General features: G+C 25.7%; 2 protein-coding genes across 7 annotated transcripts; one reads left to right on the forward strand and one right to left on the reverse strand.

Annotated features, from left to right (window-relative positions):
* Positions 1-3,914: 3,914 nt before the first annotated feature.
* LOC113790216 (uncharacterized) lies at positions 3,915-9,235 on the forward strand. 6 transcript variants are annotated; one of them, XM_075820573.1, is made up of 6 exons: positions 3,915-4,030; positions 5,096-5,659; positions 6,319-6,418; positions 6,511-6,655; positions 6,781-7,138; positions 7,234-9,235. In XM_075820573.1, exons 2-6 carry the CDS (start codon positions 5,311-5,313, stop codon positions 8,364-8,366), a joined length of 2,085 nt encoding a protein of 694 aa, XP_075676688.1. In that variant the 5' UTR covers positions 3,915-4,030; positions 5,096-5,310; the 3' UTR covers positions 8,367-9,235. The 6 variants fall into 6 exon arrangements, with proteins under 6 accessions (XP_075676688.1, XP_075676693.1, XP_075676689.1 ...); XM_075820578.1 differs by having other exon boundaries at positions 3,924-4,030; positions 5,225-5,659; XM_075820574.1 differs by having other exon boundaries at positions 3,948-4,047.
* A 6,161-nt stretch (positions 9,236-15,396) lies between these two features.
* Positions 15,397-16,607, reverse strand: LOC113790159 (DNA damage-regulated autophagy modulator protein 1-like). The gene is made up of 4 exons (XM_027339787.2): positions 16,280-16,607; positions 16,086-16,207; positions 15,788-16,029; positions 15,397-15,731 (listed from the first exon to the last, which is right to left on the reverse strand). Exons 1-4 carry the CDS (start codon positions 16,486-16,488, stop codon positions 15,414-15,416), a joined length of 891 nt encoding a protein of 296 aa, XP_027195588.2. The 5' UTR covers positions 16,489-16,607; the 3' UTR covers positions 15,397-15,413.
* Between the last annotated feature and the right edge of the window lie 7,560 nt (positions 16,608-24,167).

Below are 24,167 nucleotides of genomic sequence, written 5' to 3' on the forward strand. Positions count from 1 at the left end.
GATTTGATTTCTTTTCTAGATGAGATGATGAAGTGGCTATTTGGAACAATGGTAATCAAATTGATTGAATTTTTTCAATAAACATACAGTATTGATTTGTGTGAAGCAATCAATAATGTAGGAGAATTTATTGGACAAAAAATATGTCAAGAAAAAAAAATCGAAAAGATATTAGATACATCAAAATTACAGAATTCCCACATAAAATTTTTTTTAGCATGTAGATTTGTGTGTGTGTGTGTGTGTGTATTTCATGTTTTTTCCAATTGGTAATATAATTTACTTGGTTCTTTTCTTTTTACTTTTGCGCTGACAAACAAGATTTATACAGAAATAACTTTTGAATTCAGATTCGTTACTATATTATAGAATTGAATTGAAACATAGAAAAAGGAACAAAATGTAACGTTCTTTATTCCAATTCTGAGCATTTCTTTTTTTTTGGACAATATATAATACAATAACGATAATTGCATTATTTACATAGCATACCTAATTTTATTCAATTTGTTTTTTTTAACAATTTTCTAAATTGATAATGAAACAAAATAATTATTTCTTATTTTATTTATTTAATAATGTTGAAGAATTTACGATAAATTAGTTTGTTTGTGTCTTTTCTTTCAACAATTTTTTTTCATTTTTGTATTTTCAATACAATTTCAAATAAAAGATGTAACTATTTTATATGAAGAAAAGATATATCAAAACTTTGTTTGTTTTTAACAACGAGAATAGTTTGTGACAGTAGATAAAATTTTACAAATTGATTTTTTTTTTTTGAAATTTGTGATTGACAACTCTTACTATAGTGTCAATCCATTAAGCAATCGAAATAAATGTTTATTTTTTTCCTTTTTCCCAATTTCTCTATCAACTTGTCAAAATTATCATTATTGATAAATCAATATGATTCGGTTTTTTTTCATTTTTATGCACGGAATCCCGAATAAATATGAAATGATAAAATATCTATTGTTTTGGCTGGACAAACAGTCAATTTATTCGATCGATTTTGTGCATTGATGATGATGATGAATTTTAAGATGTGCGCCGAACCGATTTCATGAATGAAATTCTAGTTAACTACGATTCTGCGCTTTTTGAAAAGTAGTAATCTAGTTTTTTTCTCTGAAACTTCAAATCACAAACAAATTTTTCGTCAGTCTATTATTTCTGGCCAATTCTTTTTATGTTTGTATGAAGATTCATTTATTTAATTCAATCAAAAACAACTTTTTTTTCACCAACAACAAATTTTATTTAAATTTCTGACAAATAATTTCAACAAAAATGAAAAATTTATTCATGAATTTTTAAAAAATCAATCATTTAATCATCATTTTAGTTCATTTCTTCATATGTAACATGGCAATTGCTGTTTTTGACATGTGATACTAGCATAATCGACTTTGAATTGAATTTGAATCTAATCTATCTGCAAACAACAACAAAAATTCAAATGAATGTTCAAATTTTGATGATTATGATCAGAAAAAATATGAAAAAATCAATTGAATAAGATGTTCAGATATTCTTTTATAATCAACAAAATGAACAAATCAATATTTCAATGTTGATTCAAACAAAACCAAAAAAAATATGCTGGAATTCACAATTCACAAAATCGAATGTTTGTTGATCAACAAAACAACAACAATCATATTATTTGTGTGTTGAAAAAAAATTTAACATTTTGAAACTTTGTGTTTCAATGATATTGTTTGAATCATTTTATCATTTGTTTTTTTGTATTTATTCTATTTATTTAAAGTGATAATTTCAACGGAAATAAGTCTATTACAACATATGTGTTTGGTTTTATCATATCGAAGTTATTAGTGCGTGTGTGTGTGTGTGTTGCTGTTCGTCGTATGAAAACTTCATTTTCATTTCTGTCAGAATCTATCTTTGATGAAAAAAAAACTTTTTTTTCTGGTAAAGTAAATATCAAAAAATTCAATTTTGTTTTCCATTTGTTTTTCTTCATCGTTGTTGTTCTTTTTTTGTATGTGTATTGTTATAATTCTTTGGTTATAAATGTTCGCCAACTATTATATTCATTGTAGACAATATAATCTGAAATAGAATGATTGAAACTAGAAATGAGTAAGATGCATTGAAGAGTGAAAAAAAACGGGACTTCAATAGAGAATATAGAAAAAAAATCCAATCTAATCCATAATCTATCAATGCCTGTGAATATTTGGAAAAATAAATAGAAAAACAAAAAAAAATAATATCAAAAACAGAGACGTGATTATGTTTATTGTTCATCGCAAAGCTATTTGATCAAAAATGAGAGGCGAACAAAAATCTTTTTTTTGTTTTCTTTGCGAATTTTTTTTTTTGTAAAAATATTCCCAAGATTAAGAAGATTTTCATCATCATATTCAATCAGAAAAAATTATTGAATTCTCCTCAACTAATACAGAATGGCTAAAATAAAACTAAATTTTGATTTTTTTTTTGTTGCAGTGTCGTTTTCAAACTTTTGTATTCGAATCATAAATTAAATTAAACATTTTTTGATTAAATCAAAAGTTAATTTTATATCGTAGTCTATGTTCAAAAGAAATAATTCCAGAATTTAAAAATGAATACAAAACCGAAAGAAATTTGAGAAAAAAAAATTCAACAAAACTGAAAAAGTCGGGCATAGAATCTTATCTAATCTATGTTAACATAAAAAAAATTGAAATGGAAAATTAATCACCATGTTTATAGAATTAATTTAAATTTACAATGTTTCAATGAATATCCGCAAACAATATTTGACAATCGTTTACGACATATTATTGTATCATATAAAATTACGCTAGAAGCAAAATTAACTAATGCTATCAGTCTATTCTAAAAATGTTTTCCTTTTTGTTTTATCTTAGTTTGAAAAAATAAAATAAAATAACTATTTTTTATTTTTTTCGCATCTATATCAATTTAAGAATGACAAGAATTTATGGATGAATGATCACATCATTATCATGGACAGCGGCATTTGATAAACTAAATTCTTTGGAATTTAATTTTGTTTATAAATTCTACTGCCTTTTTCAATCTCACTATCGCATAGAGAGAAAATAGATGCACTAGGAATTGTTTATTTTTTTCATCATTTTTTATTTTGTATTCAATTTAGAAATTGCCCATTGTCATCATCATCAATCATTAAGGATTTTAGTCGAATTGAATTATGACGAAAGTGTTAACGAACTTCAAAATTTGTACAAAACAAATAAAAAAATCTCCAAATTTTGTTTACCAACGACAACATTTCCTAATGATAATTCCATTTAAAATCCTACATTGCATGACTTGATATGATTTATTTATTTTGGATTCAATGACACAATGGTTTCAAATGAAGAACAGAACAGAATAATTGTTTCATCATTGTTTAATTTGTTTATTTATTTGTTTACCTGAAATTTCTTTTTTTCCTTATAGTTCAATATGTGCATGCAATTTTTCGGATAGATCTGCGTAAAAGATGAAGATTTTTGTTTATTATTTACCATCATGAAGTTGTTTAGTTGATATCAATATTATTTTGTTGTTTTTCCTATTCTTTTCTTTTGTTGTTTTTGTAAAAAAGTTTCATTTTCAATTCAATATTATTTTAGCCATCGGCATTCAATGTATTTGTATTCAGAAAATATAACGGAAACAAAAATAAACAAAACAAAACAAAGTGAATAAACACATCTTCATTAGCTAATAAAATCTTTCGACAACAAACCAAAAAAAAACATTTCATGTGAATTTTTTTCCTTCGTTCCATTTCAAGCATTAGGAATGTGGAATTTTTCTCTTCTTCATCACGTTCACTATTTACACATAGTCAAGGATAATATAAATAGTATCAGTCACTATATTGACTGTAATAATCATTATTTTGATTAGATTTTCTATCGGTCGTTTTATTTTCATCAGAATTTCATTTTCACATCATCAATAAAAACATCAATCAACAACAACAAAAAATAGAGGGCAAAAAAACAAAACAAATATTGGTTTATGTGTCAGTCGTGTAAGATGATACTAAATGTAACAATTCTATGCCATTGACACCGTATCGTATTTTTTCTAATAAATTCTGTTTTTTCTTCTTTTTGTTATTGTTGTTATTGTTTTCATCGTATCAACAATCAATGATGAATGAAATATAAAAAACAAAAATAAATGGTATCAAATCTAGAAAAATCATTGATGTTCATGTAGGAAAAAAAGAACATTTTTTTTGCCATTCAATTCATCATAATCATAATAATATTGTCTTCATTAGGGTGTTTTTCTTTTGTGAATAATGAAAAAAATTGAACCAATGTCCAAACAGCAAAGAATATTAAAAGAAAAATTCTATTGATTTATTGATGATTGATTCTTTTCATCATTAGAGTTTTCATATATCTATAATTTTCATTGTGTACATTATGTAATAATCAATTTATATAGACCCCTGAAAATTCCCTTTGTTTCATTCATTATAAACATCTTTTATTAAACACAAAAAAAATATTGATACAAAATCCACAATGCAGAATATATTCTGTTCTGCATAACAATGAATGATTTTGTTTCATGCGTCATCATATATATTTGAAATATTTCGAACATTTTTAGCTAATTTGGAAAAAATGTGCTGCTGATAATTGTTTTTATGTAAATGTATTTGTGCAAACATTTTTGCATAATTATGTTATGTAACCTTTTAAGCTTGGAATTTCTTCATCGAAAAGGTTCAAAAACCGAAATGAAAGAAAAAAAATATTTAGATAATTTTTTTCTTCTTTCAATTAATATATGACAATGTTTTTTTTTAATTTTTCCATCATTACATTTATACATGAAATCATTATTGATGACCGACATTATTTGTCCATCATTATTAAATCAATAGTTCAATGTAATATTATAAAAATTGTATTCACTATAGAAAATAACAAAATATAAAACCAATAAAACGGAAACAAAAATGAATTTTTGATTTTTATTTGCTACAGGCTAATTAATGATTGATAGTAATAATTTCATTAATGATTTGAATACTAATCAATACTTATTATTTTTAAATTTTATTCCATTCATTTTGCAGAATTTCGAATCGGATTTCATGTTTTATCATACCATTTTGGAAAAATTACCGAAATGTTTGGCGAAAATTGAATGTCATTCAAAAAAATGGAATCATCATGTCAATGACCGTTGATGATTTATTTCAAAGGTCGCCACAGTTAACTGAAGGAAATATAACCTAATACATTGAATATCCGGCAAAAAATATTGATCCGAATCAAATTGGTTATTGCAATGGCTTCATCATCTTTAACAACAACATCATCGATTGTTGAAATAATGTCATCATCATTTATATACAATCATAATCAAAATCAGGCCACAGAATCACAATGGCGTTATCCATTGATTTGGACTATTGTTCTTTGTATTGCTTATTCAATCGTATTCATCATGGGATTAGTTGGCAATAGTGCTGTACTTTGGGTGATCAATATGATGCGTCATAATACACCAAATTCAAATCAGATGATGGCCAGCTATAATAATGTATTTAATTATTTCATCTGTAATTTGGCATTAGCAGATTTGTTGGTCATTTTATTTTGTTTATTACCAAATCTTCTTGGTAATATATTAACAAGTAAGTTTTTGTTGCTGTTAAGAAATCCAATTGATCATTTTCAATAAAATTATATTGTATATTCTTGTTTTTCGATAAACATTTCAATAACTGATTTGAAAATAACGACAAAATCATATCGAGGTTAGAGAATTAATTCTAAATAACTGATTCATGTAAATTGGTTGTTGACATCATTTTGATTCTGGCAAATAAATTAGCAAACAAAGAAAATAACATTGAATTCGAATAATAAAAACACTTTTTGACGAATGAATAGTTTTTCGCATTCGTAAAAATTGTTGACAAATAAAATTTGACATTTGTATTTTCTATCCTTTTATTCTGATATCATCATCATTATTATCATTGATATTATTTTCAGCATTATTGACATGACAGAATTTCATTTCAAATTCATAAACAACAACAACAACAACAAAACATTATAAATCCATGTTGCTGAACACGAAAAGTTGAAAAATTTCCGATGAACAAGAACAAAGAGATCTTTATTTTTCTCTGTTCATTGACAGTGATTTTGTTTTTTGTTTTTTTTTTTGTATGTGTAGGTGTTATTCAATATAAATTTTAGAGTATTTGGCTTGATTTTTTTTCAAATCAAAAACTTGGTTGTGCATATCCATTCATTGAAAATTTTATTTTTTATTTTTAATCAGCGTGGATTCTTGGACGTTTTGTATGTAAAGCAGTACCATTTCTTCAGGGTGTTGCTGTCACTGCATCTATATATTCATTGGTTGCCATATCAATTGATCGGTATTTATTTTTATATCAATAAAAATCGAAAAATGAAATTGATTTTTCTTTTTTTAATCTTTCAAAATTCATAATCGATCGATGATCGTCAGTTTTTATGGAATTTATTATCCCTTCAACAATGGATTCAGTCCTTTAGTCCGTCGATATGTTGTCGCCTTCATATGGATATTTAGTTTAATAATATCCAGTCCATGGTTAATATTTTTCGATGTTCATACTATTGATGATCAATTGGTAAGTGTTATGAAATAAACAAAAATTTTCCAGAATCTTGTTTTAAGCTTGACCAACAATAGATGGCAGCATTATTTTAATTATGTCTAATTTTATTTTTCAATTTTGTTTCGATTTTTATTTAGATGTGTCATGAAATTTGGCCGGAAGAATGGATTTCAAATTTTTATTTCATATTCGTTAATTTTGGTCTACAATATTTGCTACCTGTATTGATTACAATCTTTTTCTATCTATTATTATATGTAAAAATTTCACGCCGTCAATTACCATTGATTATTGATAATAGTAATGGTCAAACGAATACCCTGAATAAAGATTCAAGTATTGATAAAATGAATAGTCGTATTGTTGAAAAATCACGTCTTAAGGTGCTTAAAATGTTGATTACAATCGTTTCCGTATTCGTTCTTAGTTGGTTACCCTTATATGTAATTTTTTGTTTTCTTAAATTCACCCAAATTGATGAAACTTCATTCGCAGGTATATTGATCTATTTTTACACTAAGAAATTGATTATGATATGCTGGCTCTATTGATAATTTATTTCATTCTTATCTATTGTTTTATCATATTAGGACTTCTAATAATTGGATTAACACCATTAGCACAATGGTTAGGAGCGGCTAATTCTTGCATAAATCCAATACTTTATTTTTTCTTCAATCCGAAATTTCGTTCTTATCTACGGAAAGCTATAACAAAAAGCTATCTAAGATATCTAAATCATCGTGATTCTAATTATTTGACAAATTGTAATGTAAAAAATTCCTATCATTGGCGTTCAGCAACTGTACGGAATACATTAAATTTACCGCCAACGCCGTCATCATTAAATAATCCATCGAACAAACCTCAATCATCGCCAAATATTTTCAATACATTATCATTATCATCATCATCATCATCTTCATCAAAAACCAATGAAAAAACTATGGATAATTATCAAAATCCAAATGATATAAAAATTTATAGTGAAAACAATTCTGTTCATAAACATGCAATGCTACTATTATCGCAACGTTTGAATACGAATTATTCTAATCAAACAGAATCCAGCAAAACGAGTGAATCAAATACTGAATTCAATCCGGTGATTGATTTGAATTTTGATGTTGGCTGCGTTCCAACAGCAACAGCAACAAAAATAATGTATCCCGCAATGAAAATGACTAATTCATTATTATCGGAAATCATTAATGGTGGTATTGACGATGAACGAACATCATCATCATCGTTAACACCATTATCGCCAACAACAACAAAGACAATGACCAAAAATATTTTTACACAAAAATCCAATAATCGTAATAACAGAAAAAAATTACACATAAATCGAAGAACGAAAAAATTTCACACAAATGTTCAAAAAAACAATATTAATCTCATTAATAAGAATAATTATAATGGAAACAGATTAACAACTATTGAATCTACTGAATTTCCCATCGAATTAAATTATTCAAAGAAAATAAATTGTAATCATAATAATGATAAACAGTATAATAACAATTATCATAATACAATTATAACATTGAATAATTATCCGAATAATGATAAACAAGTGACAAATATGATAATTAATAATGATGATGATGATGATGATGATGATGATAATTCTTTTTTATTTCATCGTCATAATTTGAAGATCATTTCCAATTGTTTCTTGAAGATTTCGACAACATCAATGAATCTTGAAACATCTGTTTAAGAATGGATACAACTATAGAGAATAATATTGTTTTTTTTCGCCATTCTCATCATATATGGATTAACATGTCACAATTGATTGTAAATCTTGTCATTTTGTTTATAATTTATATGACATTTTATTATGACTCATTTTTTATACTTGATAATTTTATTCATAGTTTTTTATTATCATTTTTTATTTTTGTTATTTTCGCTCAACAATTGATATTTCTACACAACATGAGATTTTCCGGAACAATCGCAATGTCAGCGATTGTTTTTTACACATTCAAAAAAAAACATATAACATTAAATTAGATTGTCTCGATCTACTGGAAAGCTCATCTGCCTGATGTCAATCAATTTTTTGCACACATAGTTAAAATGTGTTCATAGTGCATGGCAGTGCCATAAGCATCCTATAATTTTCATGGTGGATTTCATTTTTCTATTATGAAGACAACATTTTCAACATCATTCGAATTGACATTACAATGTAAATCTTCATTCAATGTCTGTGCTGTTGGTGGTTGATTCCTTTATCCGGGATAAATCGGGTCAAGTTTCAAAATGGAAAATGAAAAAACATCTACAATCAAGTTATACAAAATGATTAAACAAACATACACACACAAACACAATGCCGCAGTCAAAATTTGATAATAATCATTTTTTTTATACAGAACGTTTTTCATTCAGAATTTACGAATAATATGAACATTTAACAGATTGTTTTGTTATTATTATTTTTTTATTTTGTTCTCTTTTTAAAATTATTATTGTTTTTCTTTAAATATATCATTGTTGTTGTTACCGTTGTTAATAAAAATCAAAAACAATGAATTCTATATGAATTCATTCAATAAAATGACAAATCATCTTCAACAATTTCGAGCGCATTATTTTATTTTTTTAACACGTATTTTGGCCTTTTTCATTATTTGATGGTATCGATTTCAAGATTAGAAATCCTTCGTGGCTATATTTTTTTTCCCCGTCAACAATCATGATTTGTGTAAGGTTACAAAAACAGGATGAAAAAATACAGAATCAATGATCGTGTATGCCTCCTGATGTTCAACATTTTTGATACATGGTCAAATCATCAACAACAACAACAAAAAAATGAACATCAGTAGTAACAAATTTAATTTTTAATAAATTTTCAAGAATGCATCCATTTTTAAACAACAGTCCATTATTTTATTACAAACAACAACTCATAAATGCCCATTGTTTTAAACACGTTCTTAAAAAAAGATGCTCTTTCTTCGACAATCGCAACATCATTTAGAGTCTAAATTTTAGACCATAGTAATAATAATCAATTAGTATTATTGTTAATTTATTTGATATTTATAAAGAACAATATTGTATGATATAAAAATGTTCTGATTGAATGAATTAATGGACAAAACACGTGCAAAAACAAAATGCTTTTTGCCATTGATTAAGGCTAATAAAAGAAGGACAAACTGAATAATAGTATTGATAGTAATCATTAGTTCGATATTCTGTCTTAAGATGATGGATGATGTGTGATACGGGCAGATGATTTTTTCTGTTTGTTTCAATTTTTATTTTATTTTATTTTTTATTTTTGATGGAATATGAATTCAAAGTTTTTTCCTGATTTTTTCCATCAATCCTATAATTATTTTCGAATTGAAAAGTATGGTTTCGATGTTCTGCTAGATTTTTTTCTATTGAATGTAAGAATTTTTCTTATTGTTATGATACTAAATGTCTTGAATTTAATCGAAGATAATCAAAACTAGACAAATGAAAAAAATCTTTTTGTCTGTTTAAAAAACGATCATTTTGTTGGAACGAATAAAACGACGATCAGTCATCAAAATGAAGTTGTTTCAAATGTAAGAATGTTTTCGTTGTTGTTGTTGTAATCATGCGAAAATTTTCAATGTCAATGATGTAATACAATGAAAACAAAATGTTGCCAATTTGCATATTGTTAAGTTATCATCATTATTGTTGTCAATCATCGACTATTTCTGATGTGAAACAAAGTATTCACTCCCAGAACGAATTTCTCTGATCTAATTGAAAGAATTGATTTGATAATGATTAAAAAAGTTCTGTCCATTAAATGTTTAGCCATTTTTTTCCTAGTTGTTTATTGAATAAAAGTAGCAGTTAAAAATCGATCTTCGAGGTCTTTATCACTATTATCACAGTGTTCAGGTGTAAGGATTTTAAAGAAATTTAAATATTTCTTTTTTTCATGTGAAAATTTTAAAAATTTCACATCGTTTTTAACTTGTAAAGAAAAACAATTTTCCAAAACGTTTTTCAAAGGATTGATATTTATGTGTTTTTTCTCTGTTGTCAGTTACATATGCAACATTTACGAATTGTTTCGAAACACAAAAGATGAGCTGCCGGCTCTCATATGGTTCACATTCGTTTTTTTTTTTCATTTTTGGATTTTTTTTCTCTTGTTTGTTTTCCTTTCATAATGGAGCGTGAGTGTGCACAAGCCTGATGCCTAAATGAACATATGGCTTATGGAAGATAAAGTCAGCTCTTTAGTTAAACATCATTCGATTCATTTGTAGGTCAAACATGTTCAAAAATAAAATTCATTGCATTGCAGCAGCCATTATTATTATATTGCCCAATATGATTTTTTTTTTATGATGGCATCATCATAATAGATGCGAAATAAATATGGCAATACAAAAACGGGTAAACAAGTAAAAACTCTTGTATACGGATGGATAAATATGATGATGATCATAATCGTTAATGTTAAACTTAAAGCCATTGAAATGATTTATTTTTGATGATTGAAATAGATGAATGGATATCATCCATTAGATTCAACAAGTGATTTTATTCAGAATTGAATCGATTTTCAGTTTTTTTTGTATTTATTTTTGTACATTGTGATTAGCCAACATTGAAAGGATTTTGATCAAACATTTTTCTTTTCTGTTTTCTTGAAAATTTCGATCTTTATTGAATTTCTGAAAGGGAAAAATCGCTTGTTGTTCTAATAACAAACAGAATAACTATTAATTAATCTCTTTGATTTTATTTTTGAAAAAAATGATCGATTGTCTGGTTGAAATTTCTCAAAACCAATAAAAAGGATAAAGATCCAGTTTTTATCCTAATTGGTTATGATTATGGATAATGAAGAAAAATAACATTGATGGAAAATGAAACTAATCACAATTTAATTTCAATCAAAATTCACTTCTTAGCCAATCGCCGTTATTTATTTTGTAAAAAATTCATTTTTTTCACTCAACGAAATTGATGTTCTACAACAATAATAATGTATACATCAAATTTAAATCGTATATGTCAATTTTTTCAAATCTATAAATTGTTTTGATTGGCTAATTCACTGATTTCAATATTTCTTAATTTACTTTGTTTTTTAAGTAACATTAATATTTTTTTTTCTCATGTGTCTACATAAATGATTACAAATGGCTACTACAAGATATAAAATTCCAAAGTATCATCACTATTGATTGTTTGTTATTATTTATTTCTTTTCTTGTAACTTTTTCTTGTAATATGTAAATGATTATCAACATGATGAACATGATAATGATGATAATGTTGATAAGGGAACTTAAGATTCAAATAAAAACAAAAACAAAAAAGAAAGTGGACAGAAAAATATTTTTGCTTTAGAGTTTTTATGAGAGAGGTCATCTTCAGCTTGATGATATTCAAAAGACAGCAATGGCAATGATGATTCATACATAAACAGTATATAATGATAAATAGAATGGACACAACGATATGCTTCTGTTAAGTTTGTGTGTGAGCATGATGATGTCTTGTGGTGACATTTTCAATCATGAAATTTTCGTTATATCGGTGAAAAGGAAAAAATGAAAATATTTTGCGTTACGTTCTCTTCAGATAATAAACACGGAATGATAGTCATTCGTATGATTATAATGATATTGAAGATGATGATACTTGATTTTGATTTGTTTCCTTTTCGATGTTACACTTGGATCCTGTTTTTTTTTCTTCTCAACTCATTAATTTTCTGACCTTTGAAATGATGGGCAAATTAAACGTAACAACAACGATTTTTTGTTTTTGTTTTGTTTTTAAATCACAATTTTAATCAATGATAATTCGATTTTATTAAAGTGATATTCATATCATATTATCTCTTGACTGATGTAAAATTTCAAAATTTTTCTCAAATCATTCTATCATAGATTATTCAAGGTGATGATGAGTATTCATAATCAACAAAGATAAAAAAAGATTAATTAATTAATTCCCAATTGAATAGCATTTCTTAAATTGAATAAATATCGTATTGACTATCAAAATCGTTTTCATCATCTTGAATGTCATATTTTTTCATTTTACGATAACTTTTTTCTATAGTTTAGTTAATGAACATCCTATAGACAAATTAGTGATACCATGATTAAATAGCCTTGTTTGAGGATTATGAATAAATGATTTTTTTTTCATTTCAAATATATTTGAAGATAATTTTGATGATGAAATCAATAGAATAAATCTGACTAGGAAATGAGCTATTCGATTGAATCTACAATTTAATCACGATAATAATTTGAAGATGATAATTGCTGTTATTATCACTACATGTGTGGTTTGTATTGATTTTAAAGTATGTTTGAATCGATTCGCAATTTTTATTACATTTCATTTTTTTTCTTCTTTTAAATTTCATTTCAATTTATGCCTAATAATGACATGCTGTGTTCGGATGTGCGTATCGAATATCATTCGTATCCGCATCGATCTATTTTGTAAATACACAAATTTTTTGTTGTTGAAGATGTTTCCTCTATCATAATGATGAAACAAAAACAAACCAGAAAAAATATCACAATGAAAACAAACAGGAAAAATAAATCAATTTCTATTTCTATGAATGAATAAATAAATGAATGAATGAATATAAAGATGACCACACGAATTTTGACAATCTGATTTATGATGGATATCATCATCAATTTATGTGTCACAAACACAAGAAAAAATTTTCATTATTGTTTTGCTTTATTTTTTTCCTACCATAATCTTATTAGATCATATTGGAAAAAAATGCTGAATTTTTTTCAAATTGAATTGAATTCTTTATCATGCATTAATTAAAAACAAAACAAAAAATCCGCTTAATCGAAAAAAAGCGTGTTCGACGATTTTTTATCCTTTTAAACCGTAAATATTTTCTCAATTCATGATTTCCATTTCATTTTTTGGTACATACTTTCCGATAATTACATATTTAAACAGATAAATATTTTTTTTCGCCAAATACAAATCATCAATTATGAAGACGATGATGATGATTAGGATTCAATTTTTTCCGGATCCATTTTCTTTTGAATATTATTTATTCGTTTTTTTCTCGGGGATGATTATATTTGTGATATACTCATATTTATGATGAACAACAATTGAAGCGTGATATGACCACTTGAAACTTTCATATATTGATTTAAATGTTTGAAAAAAAGATTAAAATAGCAAAAAAAAACCTCAAAGTGTGTATGTGTGTTTGTTTGTGTTGTGTTGTGTGTATGTGGACAAATAATTATCATCAGTAGGTAAAGATTCAACAATGATGATTCAAAGGAAATTGACCATATAATCCGGTAAATCGACAGTGGTCACGAAATTAACTTATTTTTAAGTTAAATTATTATTCACATATTTACGCCTTATCATCAGGAAGTTACCTTTCACTATTCACTTTCTTTATGTTTTGTTTTCATTTCATCATTGATTTATGCATATTTCCTATATTTATTTTCCCAATGACGACGACGACAACAACAACAATAATAATGATGTTGATTGAATAATTCATCTACATTCGAATATATTATCTAAATATTCGAAAATAAAAATTAAAAATTTTATGGAATTTATTCAATTTTTTCCCTTCTGATCAAATGAAATAAATAAAAATCGATCATCGACCTGATTTGTACTGTTGACCTAACTAATGTGATTTATCGTTATTTGTTCAATTCAATTAAATTGTTGACGACTAATGTGATTAGCTTGATCAACAAGAGTTGTTTAACAAATTTACTTCTGACACTTACAAATGTGTGTATACCATCCTTTCAAAAATATTCGATCATCTGAACATTTGTTTGCTTTCATTATTTAAAAAAAAATGTTTTCTTCACAAACGAAAATTCAAATTTTAATGAAGAATTCCTCATAAATTGGCCTTTTTACCTTGACTTTTTATGTTGTTTAGATTTGAAAGCAAAAAAAAAGTTTTCATCGTTGTCCCGCATTATCCTGGATCGTGCTTGCCATTCAAGTTGGATGAATGATTGATTATTTTCGATAAACAACAATTTTTGTTACTTGGCTCATCATTTAATCAATCCAATCATTTTGATCACAGAAAAAAATTGTGAAAATATTTTATCATTTTTCATTATTCGGTACTTGTATTTCATTTCTGTCTTTTTTTAATCAGTTAAATAAAAATAGTAGAAATTAAAAATTCAACTCTTGTTCAAAACATAGAAGGAAATTCACATCTTTATCATAATTTGAATTGACCCAAAGTTTTTCTTCTATCCACTGATGCATCCGTATATTTTATTCATTTCTTTGTTTTCATTTTCAAAAAGAAAAACAGTGTTTTGTCATAAAATTTTCATTATTTTAATTATTTTATATCTTGAATTAATGTCCGTATCTCAAACAAGTGTTGAATGACAAATAAAAATTTACATTCATTCAATTTTTGGGCTAAAACATAGGAAATAGATAATTAGAATAACATTTTTTGTTTTTTTGTTTTGTTTTGTTTTGTTTCTTGCCTTAAGATCTAGCAATAACTTATTCGTATAATAAAATTATTTTGTAAATGAACGAATAGATTTTGCAATTGTAAAAAAAAAGATTAGAACAAAGTGCCGGAATTAACGAAGATTTATTTCAAAATACTCGCAAATATAAGTATGATAACCGGATTGATTTGTTGTTCAAATTATGACATAAATTATTATTGAACAATATCAACAAAATTTAAATCTATTCCATTATTCATGTAAAAATATCATTTTATTCGATGACATCGATTGAAAATATGTATACGATGACTGATTGAAAAAAAGTATATTGAACACCAATTAACAAAAAACCATTCAGAAAAAGTACCCAATGTAAACCATATGTATCCAGGATGATTTGGTTGCCAATTTAATCGTTGATCATTATCAAACCAAAGGTAAATCGAATCTAGTTGCAAAACAGCGATAATTAAAAAAAGGGCACTCATAATAAGAGAAATGAGGATGATCCAACCACAGCATCGGATACTGAATGGTTGTGATTCAATACGTTTGAATGAATATAAATCATCACAAATTTTTGTCTATAAATAAAAAAAATGATTGAAAAAATTGATGAAAATTGCTGATAAGAATTTACCGTGAAAAAAATGTAACCAAGAATACACGACATGATAATAAAACCTATACCATGTTCCATTGGTTGTTCAGTATTGCGAAAATTTCCCAATATGATCACACCGAGTGAAAATCCGCATCCAGAAATTGTAAAATATTTATTGTTTTGCTTTAAACGTTGACAAATATCAATACTGGAGTTTTGAAAATATTTTTTGATATAAAATTTCACTTGCTCATAACGAGCATAAACAGTGAGCAAATCTAAATAAAACAATCAGTCATTCAATGGATATGGTAGAATGATTTTTTTTACTTACTTAGTATTGCAATTGTATCGAAAATTTGTGCTACATAACCGGCAACCGGTGGTTTTGATCCTAAATCACTAATCAATGGTAGAATTGGATGTAAATCATCAGAAACTAATTTGTCTACATAACTGATAATGTATGATGAAAAAAAAATTTTATTAGAATCAAATGTAGTCAAACAATTTCAATCATCAACTTACAGTATTAAACAAAATACTGGAAAAAGAAAACCGATTATTAATGGAAAAATCCATAGATATTGTTGAAAAATATGATAAAATTTTTGCTTGTAAGGTGTGATTTGCTTGATATTTTGAAGGAAATTCAAATTGGCCGGTGCAGATGATAATGTGGATGAACCATTATCAACATCTTCAACAATTATAAGATAAGATTCAGTTTGATTCATTGTTACAAAACTATGATTAAGGAATGTGAATAGCCATGAATCTTCAAAATGTAAGCTTTATATTAGTGATATTATCCTACGGAAAAACCTTTCAACACTATTTGAAAAATGACTTTTTGTTTATGGCTTTTTTCTCGTTTTTCATTGTCAAAATTACAACTATAGACGTCAATAGAAAAAAATATTTGAAAATTTTTGTCGTAAATTTTGTTGTTTTCAAGTTTATGTTAAGTCTTGAGATTTATGAATCATACGATTATCGATTGAACAACAAATTCTTTAGAATTTGTATTTGGATACTTATCGAAAATCGAAAGTTTTATTATTGTCAAGTTTTTGTGCAATTTTTTCCACTGTTGTGAATCTTGTGATGTTTTTTTCTTTTTGTTTGTTTGTTTTACGTATTGTTTCAGCGGCAACAGGTAAATTAGTCAAAAAGATAAACAAATAATCCGAAAATAGAATTATGATTATGAAATAAAATTAATTTTCATTTATTCTATTTAATTATTTTAAATATTATAAGATTTTTTCTTTTTGATTTATATCTGAATAATTTCGTTTGTTTTTTCCTTGTTTTCATTGTTTTTTTTTTGTTTTTGTTTTCGTCTTCACTTATAATAATTATTATCACATCTAATATGGTGTGCATAATAATTCAGTTGATATTTTTAATTCAACAACGAGCAACTTAATAATCAAATTATGTTTTTTTACAACAACAATATATCATATTATCATGAGATTTTTTGTTTTCCTGTAAATAAAAGTGTATATATGATGAATGGAATGTTTATGGTGATGATGATGATGATGATTAATTTTGTTTAGTCAATTTTTGGCATCTAAAATAAATTTTAAATTTTGGTTACTTAAATATGGTTCACTAGCCCTTTTTTTCAGTTGAGTTGTAGGCGTACTAATTTACTATTTGCTATAAATACCTAATACAGAAGTTGTTTGGGGTGATGAATTTGTTTTCGGATGTTTTCGTATACTACACAAAAAGAAAAGGAGGCAAGAAAAAAATTTTGTTTAATTTGAATTTACAAATTAACACTATATTTATCATTGATATTTGTTTGTTATTCATTAAATTTATATTTCAAATTTTTCACTATCATAAAACAATAAGGAAATTTGTTGTTTTTTTTGCTGTTGTAAAGATTCGGAAATGCATATTTTATTATCATTTTTTGCTACCGGTTTTTATTCATTTGAAATATTTCAATTTCTCTTGTTTTTTTTTATATTTAATTTTTCACTCTTTTCCGACAACAACATAATTTACATATAATTTTGATTTCTTTTTCCTTATATCATTCTTTGAATATAAATGATTTTTTCTTTTTGTTATTGGATTTTCTTTTAGAATTCAAACTTTGGTGTTTTATCTGTATGGATATACTTGTTGACGAATTAATATCATCACCAACTGTCTATTATATGAAACGATTCATACATTTATTTTGAGAAACAATCAAAATTTTTGTATTTTTCTATTATTTTTTTGGATTTTGGCTTCAAAAATTTGAAAGCATAAAACAATGATCAAACAATATGAATATTGAACAAGAGAAGAAACAAATTCCCGTTATGGTCGACTTGATTAATGCGAAATGAAATTCAATTTTTTTACTATTTTTTTCATATATCAAGGTATCATTAACACCTTTCTGTCTATAGATGATGACAGAAAAATTTTAGGTTTTTCTAAACCATAATACAATCAATCCATTCATGGCAATAGCTTCAAATATCCATCCATCATACAAAATCATTTGATCAATGATTCTACCTTGAAGCAAAATTTAAAAAAAATTTTTAGTCGAATTAAATTTTTTATTTTGCCTAGATCACCGGTTTTGTAAATTCAATCCTGTTATTATCTTAATCCATTTTTGGCTTTAAATTTAACATCAGAAAAAAATGAAGGTAGACTATCATCATCTTTACAACAATTATGGTTTATGATTGACAAGCCAACATAGCCACTGTAATAAACATTGTATCATCATGAATGATGGATAACCTCCAAAATAAAATCTAAAATGATGATGGCAAAAAAAATTTGTTACTGAGGGAAAAACATATCAGTACGCTTGTCCTTAGGAATTGTTCACACAAATCAACAAGTTTATCTCTAGTCACCGTTGTCTATCCAAATTATTAATAAGTAAAAACAAAATAATAGAATATCAGAAAAAAATATTCTTGAAAAATGTCATTACCGATTGAATTAGATAATTCAATGCAAATCATTCTGAAAAAAACATCGTCATTAGAACCATATGAACATTAATCAAAACACTTTTTTAGCGATGATTTGAATACCAATTAACTTTTTACGATAATACCGAAAATCATTCATCTTATGAGCATTAATTTTGATAAAATTATACCATTTTTGATGGACTTTTTTTCAATTGGTATAATCTATCAGTATATTTTAGTGTGTGTGCGTGTGCGATTATCATGATTACACTCTGTAAAATTATTTTCAAATTGATCAATTCAAGATAATGATCTATTTATCGAATGATGAGAAAAAAAGAAATAAAAGAAAAATTACCAATCGATTCATAATGGATGACCAAAAGGGGATATTTATCTCGTCTTTTACATTTTCTAAAATTATCTTGAATGATTTGTGTATGTGTGTTCTTTAAATGTACAACTCAATGAAGAAAATTGTGATTTATAACCGAACAAAATCATATTGATGTATGTAGCAGGATTTTGGGCGCGTTTTATGTTTTTTTTTGATGATGGTACACAATATTGTTTTCTTTAATATACCGGTATGAGAAAAAAACCAAGGAAGTATGATTATTTTCCAATCAAATACTCATAATGTACATACTAAGCATATATTATTTCTCATCTAAAACGATCAAAAATGTTTGAATCATTTGGATTTTGTTGTTGTTGTTGTTGCACTGCGCCATTGATCAAAACCGAACCCAAAAACAAACATGCAAATTATTATCATGTTTATGACCAGAAATTTTTTGTTTGTTTGTTGTTTTAATTTTATTTTCTCTCAATTTCAAATCCGATTAATATTTGTTTATTATTATGCTATGTCATTAATTGTTTTTGTTTTCACTTTTTTTTGAAACGGTAAAAAAATTTGTTAAAGAATTTTAAATTATCACGCACATCATACATTTAGAAAAATTTATGTTTTATTTTAAATTGAACAATAAAATAATTATCTCTTAAAAAACAACAAAATGATGATGATATTGTTTTCCATTTAAAACAAAAAAAATATGTGTGTTCGGAATTTTTAATTAAATTTACCCAATAATATTTCTTTTTCTCACATCAATTCATTGCGAGTGTGAAAAATTTCATGATGATGATATGCTGTTGTTGATCATCAGTATGAATGAATGAAAATTGAATTGTGGTCATTGAACGAATTAAAAAAGAAAAAAGAAAAAATATGTTGAAAAAAAAATGAAAAGAATGTGTGCGATTTCCAAATGCGATATAACTTTTATTGTCTTTACTGATTATGTGGACAAAAGATTTCCTTTTCAATGAGTTTAACAAAGTATTTTGAGTTTACTTCATTTTTCAACTATCTAAAATTTTAAAATTAATTTTCTCAACATTTTTGATGAAAAATATGAACACGAAAACCAGATATGATATGATAAATTTGAAACTCTTTTTTGATGATTATACTGGTATTCATATTTTTACTACTTGTGTATGTTTTGTCAAAGACTTCAATGTGGATTCAGGCATTATGATGTTAATAATAATAATATACAAAACAGATGCAAAATAATAACTACATTTTGTTTTTGTCATTCTTATTAAAATTTACTATTGTTTTGGGGATCGAAAAGCAACAATGATAATAAAAATTATGATAAAGAGATCGGTTTATGATTGCTAAAAACAGATTGGAGCCATTATTATTTTAATCTGTTAGTTTTTTTGAACAATTTTACTTCGATGATATTAATAAATCATAAGTTCAATTCAACTTCCATTTTGGTAAACCATTTGTTGTTGTTTGTTTGTTTTTTCAAATAAGAATTTATAAACTAACAGAAATGAATGCTAGCAATTTGGTTATTATAAAATGAAAAAATATTTAAATTTAGAAAGCAGGCAAAAAAAATACGATTAACAATGGAACAATTTGAATAGAATATTTTGTTCAAGGAAAAATATTTGTAGTTTTTTTCAACAATGAACAATAACAAATGAAACGATTTTGTTGAAGATGATTTCGTGGTCAATTTCAATTACCTTCAATGAATTTTTTTGCATTTTTGTTTTGTTTATCAATGTCATTCTAATGGAACATAATTCAAACACATTCTTAATCCATTATTGATCGACAAACACGCAAACATAACAAAAAATTTAAAAAAATGATTAGATTAGATGTTCATTGAAATGTCAACATTATTTTCATGATTTATGGGAAAAAACAACAACAACAAAAAATCAAAATGATCATAATATTAATCGATGTTTTTGCTTGGGTTTTTTCGAAAAATGAAAAAAAAATTCAAAATTTTCTCCAAAATGTCTTGTTCGATCAATTTCAAATTTGAACGAAACAGGACAAAAAAAAATAATGAACAAATCTAATTCTATCATCATCATCATTATTAGAAATAGAATTTTAGTGATGAAATTCCTGGGTGAAATAAAAAAGATTTGTTCAAATCTATTGAAATTTCGAATTTCGATCAATGATCAATGTCGTGTGTTTGTGTTTCTGCACGAAACAAATGTTTCATAATTTATCCAATCAAAATCAAAATAGTATCGATCATACATGAATTCTGGATAGAAATGAATGAAATATTTGGAAAAAACAAACAACAGCAACAACATCAATGTTGTCAACAAATCGGTATGTATGTAATCATAGTTAGCATCTACAATAGAGCAAAACAAAAATCAAAACAAAAGGATTGATGAGATCATCAGACAAGGTTATCCAATTAATCTTCCCCACATGATTATGATTATAATCAGAATTATCGAATGATGATGTGAAAGAAACATAAAAAACATAAAAAAATTGCTATTTCATAATCGATATCGTTCCAATGTTTGAAAATGTTTGTCGATGATGATGATGATCGATGCTGTTTGTTGTTGTTTGAACAATTATTATTATTATCGTCATCATTCATTATCATCGAATCAAATCAACTACGATCAAAAAACAAAACAAAACAAAATTTGTTGTCCTTGATGGTCAGCCAATTGTTATCATCATTATAATCATTATCATCATCAAAATAAAATGAAATTTTTTTTAAGAAGAAAAAAAATTAAACACTATCTTCTTCATAAGATTGGCATCATTGTGAACATTGAAGATTTTCTTTTTGATCTAAAATCAAATTGAATTGAAACAAAACAAAAAATTTCGTCATTTTTTCCGCCCACATTCGAATTTCAGGTTCAACAAAATCGGAAATCTTTCCAACATCAATAATCGAAATGGTCATAAAATTTTTCTGATAAAACGAAAAAAAAATTATTGGCAAAAAATCTTTTTGATAGAAAATTCATCAATGCAAATGGATAAAAATATCCATAGGCCAATGGTGTTCAAAGGATGTCACGATTTCTTTTCTTTTTTTCTTCATTATTTTGATTTCATCATTTTTGTTCACGGCTTTTAGTTTGTGGTTTATGGTGATGATGATGATGATGATTATTTATACAATAGACATGTTTTTCTATCGTGAATCTGATCAATGAAACTCGTGTCCAACTAATTATAACCAACTATAACATCAAAATCAACTAATATAAGCGTTACATAAACAACTAATTAATGGTTAGTTATGATGATGCTATCAAGTTATATGTGTATTTTCATCCTTGATTAGTTCAATAAGTTTTAAGAGTCGACGATAATGTTGAAAAGTGAATGAAATGAAAAAGCAAAACAAAAAAAAAAAACAATTTCAACCAAACGTTCCAGATGATAAGAACACCATGGCACATAGAAATAATCACCAAAAATAAAAGTTAATAGTTATATCACTTCCTTTTTCATTGACTAATTAATCTATTGGCCAAAATAAAAATAATCGAATGTTTGAAGAATGCAAATTTTCAAGTGTTTTTTTTTGCTGATCAGATTTATTATCATTATCTACACAGTGATTTTCATTAAATGAATTATTTTGGAAAATTATTAAAGCATCGATGAATGTCTGATATCGAATGGTGAATTTTGTTTTGTTTTTTTTTGTATCTGAACCTTATAAATTAGATTTTTGTTTATCGGCTTATGATTAAATAAAACAGACAACAACAAAAAAAAATCCGAATTAGAATTAAAGACAATGTTTATGAATGATATGGTAGACCGAAAATAAGCATAAATAAGATCAGAAAAAACTCAATTTGATTTGGATCTACCTATATCGGTTGATTTGATTCGGTGGTCGAAGAACTCAATGTTTTTTTTTATATTTTGATAATGATTGGCCGTCATTTTTATCAATAATGTTTGTCGGACAGATTTTTATTTCTCAGCAATACAAGTTGGCATATAAATGGCAAAGACGTGATTCATACACAAGTGAAATTTATTATGATTTTTGAAGATTCAAAAGATTTTTTTTCTTCTTTTTTTTGTTACCAAATGATCAGCTATTCAAAACAGATTTAGTTGAATAATAAATTGGCTATCAAATTTGTTCGTTTTATTGAACATAACCTTAATTGATAGAAAATAGAAGAAATAAAGAATTTGTTAATGTATGTCAGTAATAAATCAACCAAATGATTGTTAATGTGAAAGTTTTTCAACATTAATTAATTAATAACGACAACATTTGAAGATGAAAAAAAAAATTCGACACTTATTACACATTCATGACTATGAATATAAGAAACATCATCTTCAGATACTTCATCATTATCATCATCATGATGGAACAGCAAATCTAATCGAAATAATAAAATAATTTGAAGCGCAACAAATTTTTTATCTACCAATTATTTTCAATGATGTTCATTCATTGTAACAACATTCGTTGAATGTTTTGAAGACTGTCAAATTATCTCTAATTGCTTGTTTTTTTTGTTGTTGAATCCAATTGAAACAAAACAAAAACAATTTGATTGACTGAATTGAAAAAAAATCATGTCATAAATTTGAAAAAATGGTCAATCGAATCATATGAAAAAAACTGAAATTTTACATTTATAATAATGATTGAAGAATTGTCTTTGATCATCTTTTCATTAATAAAAAGACAAATAAGTAAAAATGCTTATGCTCGATCAAATCATCATCTATAAAGTTTGAGATCAACTTTTGTTGTTGTTTTAATCTTTTTTTTCTTGAGATTTCATTGTGTTTAGATTGTTAATATTAGCTAAATATTTGCATTGAATTTAATTTTTTGATGTTTTTCTATTGAAATAAATGAATCCATTAATGAATGTAAATATGAAACCACCACCACAACATACAAAAAACATGATGATTCGAATAAATTATTTTATTTACTTGATCGATGAAAGAAAAAAAAAGATGAGATATCTTAGAGATCGCTACACTTACAACATTGATGTCATGTCATTATTTGAAAATCCGATATACAACATACATGCCAATATATCAAATTGATGATTTGTTATAGAAAATTGCCTCATTCATTTCATTATTT

This window comes from Dermatophagoides pteronyssinus, unplaced genomic scaffold (assembly GCF_027571235.1).
Source record: "Dermatophagoides pteronyssinus isolate colony J.1.1.1.1 unplaced genomic scaffold, Derpt_VIB-CSIC_2022.12 sq0007, whole genome shotgun sequence".
Lineage (NCBI taxonomy): Eukaryota > Metazoa > Arthropoda > Arachnida > Sarcoptiformes > Pyroglyphidae > Dermatophagoides > Dermatophagoides pteronyssinus.

What these genes read in the sequence shown, in the direction of transcription:
- LOC113790159 (XM_027339787.2), bottom strand. Translation starts at nt 16,488, where the DNA reads ATGAATCAAACTGAATCTTATCTTATAATTGTTGAAGATGTTGATAAT. An exon ending in CGATACAATTGCAATACTAA is followed by an intron (nt 16,030 to 16,085) that starts GTAAGTAAAAAA and finishes TGTTTTATTTAG; the next exon opens with ATTTGCTCACTGTTTATGCT. An exon ending in TTGGTTACATTTTTTTCACG is followed by an intron (nt 15,732 to 15,787) that starts GTAAATTCTTAT and finishes TTTTATTTATAG; the next exon opens with ACAAAAATTTGTGATGATTT.
- LOC113790216 (XM_075820573.1), top strand. Translation starts at nt 5,311, where the DNA reads ATGGCTTCATCATCTTTAACAACAACATCATCGATTGTTGAAATAATG. An exon ending in GTTGCCATATCAATTGATCG is followed by an intron (nt 6,419 to 6,510) that starts GTATTTATTTTT and finishes GATGATCGTCAG; the next exon opens with TTTTTATGGAATTTATTATC. An exon ending in TGATGAAACTTCATTCGCAG is followed by an intron (nt 7,139 to 7,233) that starts GTATATTGATCT and finishes TTATCATATTAG; the next exon opens with GACTTCTAATAATTGGATTA.